The sequence below is a fragment of the Chanos chanos genome, chromosome 4, assembly GCF_902362185.1.
Source record: "Chanos chanos chromosome 4, fChaCha1.1, whole genome shotgun sequence".
In the NCBI taxonomy this organism is placed as follows: domain Eukaryota; kingdom Metazoa; phylum Chordata; class Actinopteri; order Gonorynchiformes; family Chanidae; genus Chanos; species Chanos chanos.
Window position 1 is genome coordinate 11,700,065 of NC_044498.1, and position 12,500 is coordinate 11,712,564.

At 40.0% G+C, this 12,500-nt stretch overlaps 2 protein-coding genes across 3 annotated transcripts in view; both read right to left on the reverse strand.

Moving 5' to 3' along the window:
• Positions 1 to 2,958, reverse strand: part of itgb6 (integrin, beta 6) — a 10,094-nt gene extending 7,136 nt beyond the window's left edge. Inside the window, exons 1-7 of one of the 2 annotated variants that reach the window (XM_030770704.1) lie at positions 2,904 to 2,958; positions 2,526 to 2,605; positions 2,230 to 2,428; positions 1,674 to 1,920; positions 1,232 to 1,397; positions 948 to 1,109; positions 283 to 378 (exon numbers count right to left, since the gene is read on the reverse strand). In XM_030770704.1, the coding sequence (XP_030626564.1) occupies positions 283 to 378; positions 948 to 1,109; positions 1,232 to 1,397; positions 1,674 to 1,920; positions 2,230 to 2,428; positions 2,526 to 2,605; positions 2,904 to 2,958 (1,005 nt within the window). Of the gene's footprint in view, positions 1 to 282; positions 379 to 947; positions 1,110 to 1,231; positions 1,398 to 1,673; positions 1,921 to 2,225; positions 2,429 to 2,525; positions 2,606 to 2,903 lie in introns of those variants that run through there. The other variant, XM_030770705.1, reaches the window with a different exon arrangement.
• Positions 2,959 to 11,319: 8,361 nt separating this feature from the next.
• Positions 11,320 to 12,500, reverse strand: part of rbms1a (RNA binding motif, single stranded interacting protein 1a) — a 13,152-nt gene continuing 11,971 nt past the window's right edge. Inside the window, exons 12-14 of the mRNA XM_030771046.1 lie at positions 12,002 to 12,082; positions 11,724 to 11,802; positions 11,320 to 11,540 (exon numbers count right to left, since the gene is read on the reverse strand). Of these exons, the coding sequence (XP_030626906.1) occupies positions 11,728 to 11,802; positions 12,002 to 12,082 (156 nt within the window). The 3' untranslated portion in view covers positions 11,320 to 11,540; positions 11,724 to 11,727. The remainder of the gene's footprint in view (positions 11,541 to 11,723; positions 11,803 to 12,001; positions 12,083 to 12,500) is intronic.

Genomic DNA, 12,500 nt, shown 5'->3' on the forward strand with positions numbered 1-12,500 from the left:
AGAGAAAGAGAGAGAGAGAGAGAGAGAGAGTGAGAGAGAGGCGCATATAATGTTTTGTTTGACTGTTGGTAGATGTGTGTGAGATGTGATAAGGGGAAGCCTGTTTGAGCATGTTGAACTGAATCATGGAGTCTGCCCTCGCTGTTACATAGGGATATGTTTTCCTTTAACGGAGCTCTAAGGTTCCAGACGCATACCTCTTCATTTACTCAGTGTGGTTTTCCATGAATAAATATGAGAGTGAAAATCCCCGTGGGTGTGCACCAGATCTACTGTTCTCACCTCATAATTTTGTCTCTGTTTATCAGTCACCGCGAAAATGAGGAGGATGTTGTTCTCAATCAGTTTGTCAACAAGCTGCCCCAGAGTTGGGTATTCCTAAACATGGCAGACAAAAATCCAAGCTATTAGACAACATTAAGCACAATTTCTCTGTTACTCTGTACTGCTCGATTTCTCTATTTGTGGCCAGGTCTACAAGCCTGTTAGACAGAAGTTGAGCATAACCTCTTTTTTAGCAAGCTGTTAAGAACTATTGAGTGTGTTACACACCATAATCTGAGAATAAAAAAAAAAAATGACTTCACTCTTATCTAAATCAGTATACCTTCTAGACAGCAATGCTTCACTCTGCTCTGGACTAAAAACATAACTGAGGATCGCCGTGCATAAATTATTGACAAGAAACAAAGTGACTTTTTAATCAGTGTTACGCATCACATTAATAAATTGTGAATGAATGCGTTGTTGTCAACTATTAAGACACTAACTTTGTGCTTTACACATGAGATTGGAAATAATATGTCCCTATTGTTTCTTATCTATGTGATTAAGTCATTTCAAGTCAACAATACCATACTAATTTAGAATATTAAAAACATAAACAGTCTCTGTGTTACTGAATAGGGCTCTGGAGTTAGATTTCAAGGCTGCAGACTTCACCTTACCAATTGGGAGGACATAGAATACTCATTGTTGTTGTCCAAGTGGCATTGGCCGTCATTGGGGATAACAATGCCCGCCATTTTGCTGTCCATGCCAAAGTGCGAGTCTGCATCCGTGACAAACACCAACAGACGCATGGAATCGTTCCTCCATCCAATCCTGTCCTAAGAGCCACAAGGAGATTCCCGCTAGGTTACACTGAGACCGACAGAAACGAAACAGCACACGCTGTGAGCCAGTTGTAGGCAGATTCATACGATTTTAAATGTGTTGTATGAAAACTCACCCCACAGACCGCGGCCTGCATGATGGCATCAAAGCCGCACTCTGGCACGTCGACGTTGGCAGAGATGTGTTGGTTTGAGATGATCTCGTTAAATCTCTCTGTGTTGCTCGTTAGAGGGAGCACATGTCTGTATCCAAACGTTGGCAGGCACAGAAACTCAGAACTCCTAGGAAATAAGAGAAAGAAGAATGAGGCACAGTCATGAAATTCTCCTCTGTCTCAAAGATGTGCAGGGGATGTTAGCTGATTTGTTTTGGATTACTGATCCTGTAATGTAGTAAGTGTGCAGGACAAAGAAATATGCACTGTACAAAGAAATTACTCACTCTCTCTCCTTCTAATATTTTACTGACAAGCAATGTCAGCTTCTGCCTGATTAGCTAACAGAACCTGTTTTTTTGGGGTGGGGGGGTGGGGGGGTGGGGGGGGGGGGGGTGCTTACACGCATGGGTTTCTCAGCTCCTCTGGAGTGGTTTTAATGAAGGGCAGAACTGGCTTCTCCACAAATGACCCGAAGCCCAATCTGAATTTACTGGTCAGTTTGGCCATTTCAGTAGACAGAGTGGTACCAAGGTTCTTGATCATTTTCAGGTCATCATACATTGATGCTGAGAGGTCCATGAGATAATAAACATCTACTGGATGGTCCTCTGGCTGCTGAACTTTGACCTGGAAGGTAATCTTGCTTCCTTAGCCAAAAATATCGGATTAAAAAAAAGAACATTCTCCTGTTATTTGATACACATTTAGTTCACCATTAAATTATTATATAATGGAAGATTCAAGTCAGAACTTAAAATGCTTCATGGTTTAAGGAGAGATTATACAGTAAGAACATATTGTGAGAAAATCACCTGCTTTTAGGGAAAACAGTAAACAATAATAGTCATTCTTGTTATGTAAGTGTGCAAGGGGCTTATATCTAATGTGATCAATTTTAATTAAATTAAATTAGATTACAAAAAACATTTAATCCAATGAACATCTACATAACATACCTGGTCTCAGTTTGAGAGACATTTCTTGGGGCGCAATGTAAGTGACATTGGCACGGTTTCCTCCTTTTCCTATAGGATCGTTCTTGTGAATCTTGACCCTGGTAACTGGGATTTCTACAAAGCCGCCAGGGCATCCCTTTTGCATAAGAACCTCCCGGGTGTCGCATCGTTCACTTATTGAATTGAAGACTGTAAAATTCTGAAAAGCACATTAAATGTATTAGTAAATATAAATATCTAAATATCTGAGTAAAATTACTCCAATTTACACGTCCGTGTGCGGATTAAATACCCACCTCGAACGTGCACCATGCGCACTCGGGGGCCAATTGCAGACACTCGTCACAAGTCAGCGCGCTGCCAGATGAACACGTCCCTGTTCACAGAAACAAAGGTAGGTTATTGCTAGGATACTCTTTGTGGTTCAGCACCACTACGTTACTTTTTTCCTTACCACTCGAAAGTATATGTGTCAGCTGATGTCTGCAACGTCGAGAAACTGTGTAACAAGGGGATGTGGTCCCACAAACATCAGTGTAGAACAATGAGTGCCCATTAAAAAATTTTTTATTTCAAGTATAGATTTGACAGCAACTATGAAAATTTAAATGAAAACAACTACACGTAGTGTCATCTGTAACAAATTGCTAGAAGGTATTAGTACAGTTTCTTACCTTCGACCGTGCTAAGCAAGTACTGAAGAAAAATGCTTAGCAGAACAACCCCCATTAGTTCTTACGGCAGCTGTATTAAAAAAAAAAAAATCAGAAAATCAATTTCTCCGTTATATTCCCAGTAGTTCGACGAGTAGGCTACGAAGACCATGAAACAGCCGAATAAAGTGGAACTAGTCGATCTCACCTGGCGAGGAATGCGAAACGCTTGAGTTGAAGAGACATACTTACCTGCCCAACCTTTTATGATCACTTCCGTACAGGTGAGAAGAGGTGGGGAGCACAATAATATGAAAATTACATTTACGGTGGGTGTCGCTGTTATTGGTTTAGTGAGTAGAATACAAATGCTGAAACAGACTCAGCTGTCTGGGAAGCTGACGTGTTTATTTAAGGGAAAAATAAAGTGAATCGAGTTTGATCCATTCATGTTTTTAGCATGCCATGCCGTCTAGGAACCCTTAAGGCATTGTACACTACAACTACTAGTATTTACGCCATGTATATGATTTTAAACAAATGGAAAACGTTGGTTTTACATGTAAAACATACTGCTTATACATACACCATCTTTTGAAAGTGGACTGATTTTGTAATAGTTCAGTAAAATCCAAAAAGTCATACTGCCATGACAAACAGATCGAAAAAGATCACCTGCCGCAGTTTGATTAGTACTGATTCTAATGTTCAAAACTGTGTACTGATCACCTGCCTCATGTTAATAAGTAATGGTCCTGATGTGGAAAATTGTAATTATTGTTCTCAAATTTAATCTGTCTTACACATCTACGTTTACAGTAATAAACGATGGTCGATACCAGCACAGTGCGCTTGATCTTCCACAGAACTGTGCGGAGCGTGCCCACTTGTTATTAATAGGAAACCTACAGAGAGCCACAATTTTTCATTTCTCATTACTCTGCCAAGAAAACGGACTCCATTTTTACCTTACATTACATTACCACTTCAAGTAGAGTTATGGTTTGGTGATTGTTATCATTTAGCTTGGCTGATTTTTTTTTTTGCCAAATTGATATAATAATCTAAGATTTTTCAAAAGCTACTGAAAGTCATTTTTTGACGTGGCATTCGAGCGTGGGAAGTTCAGCTGAGCTATGTTCCCCGTGTGCTTTGAATCGCCTATGGAACGCACTGCCAACCACGACTCACTTGTACATTCACAGTGGAGCCTTAGGGCCTATGGAACATCTAGGAACTGTAAGGAATCACTGCAGAAATTGGATGCTGATGGATTTTAGGGTTTTAAATACTTTTACTTTAGCACCAGTGCAGAGGAAATCTGGCTAAAAATTTTGAGATATTTGAGAAAGTATCTTGACTTTCAGCTTACTTAGGGATACCAAGTGTATTCTTTAAAAGGAATGTTTTAACGTAATTGTTTACAATTTCAAATATTCCACTTGAAGAGCAAACAGTTGCACTAAGTATGCAAAAATATCTGGCCCTTTCAATAAACATGTTAAATTCTTTCAAACAAAACCGACATTTCTCTGCCTTTTCAGAGTGTACTGATATGCACTGGACTGTGAAGTTGTATACTGGCACAGTAAATTTGCCATTGTTAAGTAAAATCTGAAAGCATTTTCATTATAAAGGGTAATTCAGATGTTTGATACCCAAGAAGAGGCGACAACAAAAGGTTTGTGTCTAGACTTTATACCTCTTCAGACTCCATTAAGACTGGGCTCATTTTTTTGGTATTAAATTTCAAAACTAAACATTTTCACTTTTACCTTTTTTCCAGCACCGCATAGCTGTAGACTGTAGTATCAACACTGATAAACATTTTCACATTGTCCGTTTCGTTTCCGGAAACATTATCTTCATTTCCATATATAAACATTTATGAATGAGAAGACAGTTCCTGATTTTCACTTGCAATGCCACAGGCTGTGACGTAGCATATTATAGATGTTTGTCATACACTTATATGGGGAGGGGTTTTACTAGATTAATGTGACACATTCCCATGAGTGCAGACGAAAACAGGTGTCTTTTCGTCCAGACCACGCCTAACCAGAGCTATGATTAAGTATGGACTTCCACTCCCATGCAGACAGGAGACAATAAACCCGTGTTAATATTTAACATCATAACCCTTAAAGAAATGGTCACAGCTTGTTATTGGAGAATTTAATGATTAACTCTTGAAAAAAGAAACGAAAAAGGAACAGTGTTATGTAGCCCTATTGAAAGACTTCAAGAATAGCCTTTATCCATGTAAGTGTCTTTGAAAATAAAATGATATGATGGGTTCTGCTTCTTTTTTTAAAGTCATCAAATACAAATAACAGCTGATGTATGTGCTAAAAGGGCCATATGCAGGAAAGACCAGGAAAGACAAATACACGTGGGTGTCTTATGTTCTCTGTGGCTCCCTGTCAAATTTCATCACTCTCTTAATTCCTCTCCTCTCCTCTCCTCTCCTCTCCTCTCCTCTCCTCTCCCCTCTCCTCTCCTCTCCTCTCCTCTCCTCTCCTCTCCTCTTGTGCTCTATCTTTTCCATTCAAACGTTCTCTTGCCCCATAGATGTGAATCATTCACAGCTAAAGTATGTTTAATCTCAGGTCCTTAAATGTGTCACGCACTGACTGCTTTCTGACGCGTCAGTGTATCCTCTTAACGCTACTATAGTCTGGCCCAGTCAGAAACATTGATCAAACTATCATTTTTGTCACCTGCCCTGACAAAGCAACATGATATATAAAAATGCTTTATCATTATCTTTGATAAACACATGATAGAAAGAAAATGACATGGTTCTCACCTCCAGAAGCCTCTACCATACTGCCTTCACTGCTGAATGAATCTTTACGACGACAGAAAAAACACCAGTCAACTGGAAATAAAAACCGCGGCAACCAAATCACCACAGAAAAAATCCAGAATTTTTTTGTGTGTGTGCTAGTAGATGCTGAGGTTGAGTAACTGGAAACACAGAGTAACAAGGCACTTTATGATGCATGACACTACACTATCTCCTGCCCACTACTGCACCAGAAACACACACACACATCAATCTGAGTGACAGCAGCAACTGCTGTCCTGCAGAGAGGGAGAGAGAGAGAGAGAGAGAGAGTCAGCAAGAGAGATCACTAGATTGACAGGACAAATGTGCAAGTTTGTGTGTGTGTGTGTGTGTGTGTGTGTGTATGTGTGTGTGTGTAGGTCTGAGTGTGTGGGTGAGCGTGTTTGTGAGTCAGTCATGGTCGCAGCAGATATGGCCATAGCTGGTTGCTTTCTGTCTCACCCTTATGAGAGAAGGGAACTGAAGCTGCGAGAGTAGTCTGGTAGTTCTCATGTCCTTGTTTCAGTGTGTCTGGTCTGGTGCGTATGGTTGTGTCTGAGTGCCTGTGTCTCTGTTGTTTGGATTGTGTGTAGGGATGTGTTTTACTGAATCTCCAATGCGTTGGAGGGCAGAGGTAGTGTGGAAATGTATGACACTGCCTTTCTGCCGTTCCTTCCCTACAGAGTTATAGATGGAATGCAGAGGGAGAGAAAGAAAAAGAGGAGTGAGAGAGGGATGAGGAGCCGAAAGATTCAGGTAGTTCTACCATATGAAACTTAATGCGGCTGTGGTCTTTCTCTTCTGCCGCAAGTCATGAGATGTGTGTGTGTGTGTGTGTGTGTGTGTGTTTGTGTGTGTGTGTGTGTGTGTGTGTGTTAGAGAGACAGAGGGAGAGCAACAAAGCCTAGCAGGTGGATATTGTAAGACAAAGTGAAAATGTCAGATCTATTAATGATACTACAGAGATGACTAAACAGTGCAGCCCAGGGCTGTGGCTGAGTGGGATCCAACTTTATTTAAATCACGAAGAGGCAGGTCTTCCGAAGCCCCCCCGCCACTTTCCAAAACAACCCCACCCCCACAGTCAGTTCACTCTCCCAGTCAGTCATTTTCTCCACAAACACACACACACATACACACACACACACCCTAACCTTCACACTCCCTCAGGGAAGAGTGCCATGTGTCACTTCAGCTGCAGGGATTTAGAGGAAAAATAAGGCCTGGGAGGGTCAAAGGATGTGAAAATAATACTTAACTAGTATGCCAATACGTGGTCCAGTTGGTGGTGGTCAGGGGAAAAAAAAAAAAGATTCTTAGATTAAAAAACTAAAAGGGAGATATATGAGCATGTGTAATAAATGGTCTGAGGAAAGAGATCTGTATATAGCTCTTCATGTCCAGACAGTTCTCCCCTCTGTGGTGAGCGGCTGTGACTGAAATGACAGCCTGGATGGGGGGGGGGGGGGCTTTAGTAGGGGGTAATCTCTCTCTTACAAACGCTCACATGCAATTCTTTTGATCCTTATCCTCACAAGGCACATGTGTGGACGCACATATACACACACACACACAGGCGTACGCTCGGTGCCTCTGTGTCTCTGCCGTCAGCTCTTCTCGGCCTCTCGGCTTAATAGATAAACTCCTGCGGGCTGATATTACAAAGGAAACATCACGAGACCCTTACAAAATGAAGGAGGTGTGAATTCATCCATTATTAAAGAGATTAGGAGTTCTGGAGTAGCACAACCCCAGCTAAAGCACAGGCCTAATAATACAGAGGTGCTTCCCAAGTTAGGGGTTTGCTCGCTGAGTAATGGTCGGATGACCACAGGAACACAACTCACTGTGTTTCCTCACACAGGTGTGTTGGCCAAGGTGGCTATCTCTCTCTCTCTTTCACTTAGGGATAGACACTAACGGGTCTGGCAGAACTGCAAGAGGAGTTAGCAAAAAAACGCTCTACTTCGAGACGCTTTGTGACGCTTGCCGATACAACAAAACACCTTATGTTGAATAATGAGTGATTTTCTAAGGAAAGCAATCTAGCTTAACCAAACTCAAATGACACGTCTGCTGTACTATATGGAGATTGAGGAGATGATAAATAATTGGGCATTCCATTTTGGGAGGGAAAAGGGGATATTGAGTTTATAAGTCCTTAAACATGTATTTTAAAATACAGTACAACACAACTACAATCTTATCCTTCAAAATGCTTAACTGCTCATTCGTTTTGGACACGTGAATCCAAATTGAAAGTGAAATTAGGTCCATTCATTTCACACCTATCTGAATAGCACCCTCTACTGGTACAAAAAATGTCAGCGGAGTATACCGAAACCTCAAATTACGATTTAAAAATGTCACGGGGCCATTAAACAGATAAAGAATAAAAGAATATTATAGATGATACAGTATTACTTGAGAAACCTTGTGCTAATGCTTGCGAGGTAGACTTGTCCTCATTTTTGAGCAGGCATTAGCAAGAGATGCTCAGGTTCCCAGTGCTGTGGTCTTGGGAGTGGGCTCAGTTAACTTCTGCAGCTGTGGAGGATTAGAGCCCAGCTCATCATTCTCATCGCTTTCACCCACGCATAGAAATCTATGGACACTGTCGCTGTAGGACTGCATTCCTACACACACACACACACACACACACACACACACACACACACACACACACACGCACACACACTCAACCTAACCTTCACACTCCCTGAGGGAACGACGCCACAGAATTTTTCATTGAATGAAATGACAAGATGATGTTGCTGTAAGTGTGAATTCAGTTTTATTAAAAAAAAAAAACACTTGTTTTTTTTCCAGAGAAGAAATGAAACCAATTAAACTTAAAAACCATTTAAATAAAGGAGAGAAAATCAGTTTGACATTTAGAAAAAAAAAAAGGAGGAGGCAGGGTTTTATGTGTAATGTACATGTGATCAATAGCCACGTTCTTTTCTTTGGCGCATGTACAATAAAATAATAAAAGAAGATTTGTTTCTTTGATATAAATCTATGAAAATGTTTCAAGGGTTTTTTTTTTTCGGTCCTTGCAACTTAAATATTACTTTTCCATAATAGCATTTACCATTTGCCAGTTTACATGTAGATTTATGTCATTCTTTCATGATGTGTGGATGCATCGTCTGTTGATTGATGCACATTTGCAGTGGTCACTATGTCAACACTTTGGTTCCTTAAATGAATCACTCCAAAGGAAGAACGGGCTACGGAAAGCCGATCAGGACACAGGAGTAAAATGAACTGAAGAGGAGAACATTTCAGAGAGGCAAGCACAGCACTAGGAGACTTCCACTGTTTTCAGTGGTGTGTTTTTCCTCAATGATATTTTTGTCCTCTCATTCATTTTCTTCTGCTTAATTAAGAGACCAAGACATTTATAGGGCATACAGCATGTCTGAATAAAACATTTTACATACAGTTATTCTTTGTAATTCTCAGACTAAGCAAGGAACTTAGTGGAAACTCTGAGAAATGTGGGCCAGGGCCAGGGAAAAGTAAAGACACTCGGATAATCATTTTACATAGAAGGACATGTCTTAAAAAAAAAAAAGAAAAGCAAAAGGAAAAAAAAGAAATATCCCCACAAATGCTTACACAAAGATGACAAATAGACAAAATAAAAGTCCTGTATGTTGCCAGCTCCTGAGCTGGTTATTTATATCTGATAGGGAGGGCAGGACCTGCAAACCCTACCCAATCAGAGGACAGATAGAGCTCTGAGGTAGATTAGTGGTCAAGCTGACCTGTACATCAAAATCAACCAAACACTAGACAAACATTTCTGTTTACTGGTGTGTGTATATGTGTGTGTTTTTTGATCAATGTGTCCTTTGTGTCAAATGCAGCTGTTATATAAGTCTTTCCCTTGTCCAACTTTGTCTTCCTGGATCTTTCAGTTCCTCAGATAGCTCATGTTTGTATACATATTTTTATTTGAAAAAAAAAAAAAAGGTTTAAAATTCAGTGCCAGTGTTGGCAAAAAGGCACAAATTTGCAAACTGCAATTTAATCTGACAAAGCCTCCATCCTCTGTATCACTGGACATACAACTCCATATTCTTATGTAAGAAGGTCTTTGGTGAGGGACTTTTGTTTTTTTTGTTTTTTTGAATAGCCACTCTTACTCATTTTGTCCAGGTTATATTTTTTTCCTTCAGAACTTTCATTTTTCTTTTTGTCTAGCAAAGCTGAGTGACTTAGTGTGAGATTCTACCATTGAGAGAGAGAGAGAGAGAGTCAATTTTCCCAATTTTTCTATATCTTTAAATCTGTGTCAGGTCTGCAGCACCTCCTCAAAGTCTCCCTCATTACCTTCCCTTCAAAAGGAATTCTGTTAGCTGCGATATTTCAGCTTGCTTGAGTCACGTTACATATCCACAGTTCTTCCATATTTGAATCCTCTGCCTTTGACTGTGTCTAAAATGAATAGAGGTATTAATAAAAGGTGTTGATTGATTGTGTTGTGAACTAAATCTAGCATTGCACTTCTTCCTCAGCTGTTAAGGAGCATTTCTGATTTTTTTGTTGTTGTTGTTGTTGTTGTTGTTGTTGTTTTGTTTCTTTTTTGGTCACAACGTCTCAGCAAAGTCTCACCGTATTGCATTTGAACACAAAACTGATTGGAGTAAGAAAATCTGTGTCATAGGTTCTCTTTAAATTCCAAACAGACAAACATACAAACAAACAAACAAACAAACAACCCCCTTTACAGCTATAGCCTACCCGACTCCTCCCCCTCTGCCCCCAAAACCGCTCCCCTATCGTCCCCGACCCTGCCCCTATCTTCTTTCTAATCTCTCAACCTGCCAGAGTCATTGTACTGTGGCCCAGCCCGAATTGTGTAACGCATGTCTTACACACTCTCTCATCCCTACTGCTTCACATCAACCAGACATAAAAAGCTTCATCTACAACTACCAAAATTTTGATTTCTTTGATTTAAAAAGGCCAGACCTTAGACAAGCTCATACACAGGTGAGTCTACCACATTCGTTCATTTAACCAGAGAGAGATTCAAACACTGACTCTCTGGTCACACATCTCTGGTCACACATACTGCATATCAATGCCTACTCACTACAACATGAACCCTTTCAGAGGGGTAAAAAAAAAAAGAACATCAAATTCAATCAAAACACTCTTTCACTCTAACCTGAAACTATGACAGAAAAGAGGGAAGTATAGTACATCAAGACAGTATTTCATTTTGTTTTTCTCACCCACCCCCAGTCCCTACCCACCCGCTTCTGCCCAGTCTTATTTACAAAGCAAATATCTATAACTACTACAAGCTGAAAAAAAGGCAAACTGTGGAAGACTGTTTGAAAAGTGATTTCACTATTGCAATACTAACACAGCAAATCATTTTCGTAACGCTCAGTCCAAGAAACTGTCAGTAAAAACACACTAAAAACCATATTTTGAAAAAAAAAAAAAATCTTTCATGCATCTAAAAGTTGAATCACAACGTGTTTTGTTATGTGATCACCGATGTCTCCTTGTGATAGTTCTTGATAAAAAATAAGCATTTATTCTTCTTTCCTTTTTTTTTTAGCAAAATAAAATTTGTCTCCTCTCCTTCCTTCAGTTGTATAAGTTGTTTGTGGTTGCTTGAGTCCTTCATTTTAAACCAGCTGTAGGTTTGTGAGGCAATTTGAGTTTCTGTCGTAACAATTGTGGACAGGAGTATTTTGGGACCTATACAAAAACATTGCAATCTCCATGATGTCACTTCCGCTCAGAGTAATGCGCACCTGCGGCCATAGCAACCTCCTCAATCACGGTTTCTAGCTGTTCACCTGAAACAAAGGAAACCAACATGTCAGCTCATACTGCTAAACAAGGCACTTCCCAAACAAGTCGACCCAAAGCAAGAGGAACAAAAGACACATTAGGAAGCTGACAGATAAAAAGGACAGTGAAAAACAGCTGAAGGAAAAACAAAAGAAAATGAAAAAAAAAAAAATGAAATTCGTAGATACCTGGTTATTGCTTGGCGGGCTGATAGCTGTATTGGGAGGGATCGCTAGATGAGTCTCCCTGTGGCTGTGCACTGTTGTCCTGAAAATGAAACATTAAGAGTTTCCAATCAAGGCTTATGAATCACAGCTTGTGTTGGTATGAACGACTGATAGGCTTTCTTAGTGATTTGCTTACTCTAATCTACTCAAAATAGCGCCAAATGACTCCGGTTATTATACACCACACATTACAGAACGCACTACTTTAGTTAATGAGGGATTAAAAGGCACAGACATACTTCAGCTGGGATGGCAGCAGGAGGTACATGGGTGTACTGTGGAATATAGGCTCCCTGCATAGCGGTGTTTGCAGGAATAAACTGGAGGGAGAGAGAGAAAAAAAAAAAGAAAATGATCAAAATTGAATAAGTAACCACGTAAGACCTTTTTTCAATTAAACATTTATGCGACATTCAGAATTCGTTCACGGACGAAAAAACAAATACTTCATAAATTTTATTCCACCATTTTTGCAATTATTTTTTTAAAAGGCCGTGGTGAAGAATGAACTATATCCAGCCCTACACAGCTTTAGACAGGTTCCACATGTTCTTGTGAATCATCAAATACCTACAACCAGTGAAGAACTATGTTTGACTCAGTCTGTAACTCTGACTGTGCCAGATGACTAAATCTGTTTTTTTGGGTTTTTTTGTTTGAGTGAAAAACCTTTTTCCAGACGAGTGAGCAGCCGCATCATCAAATAGATATGGCACCATTTTGGTCCCTTTGGTTATG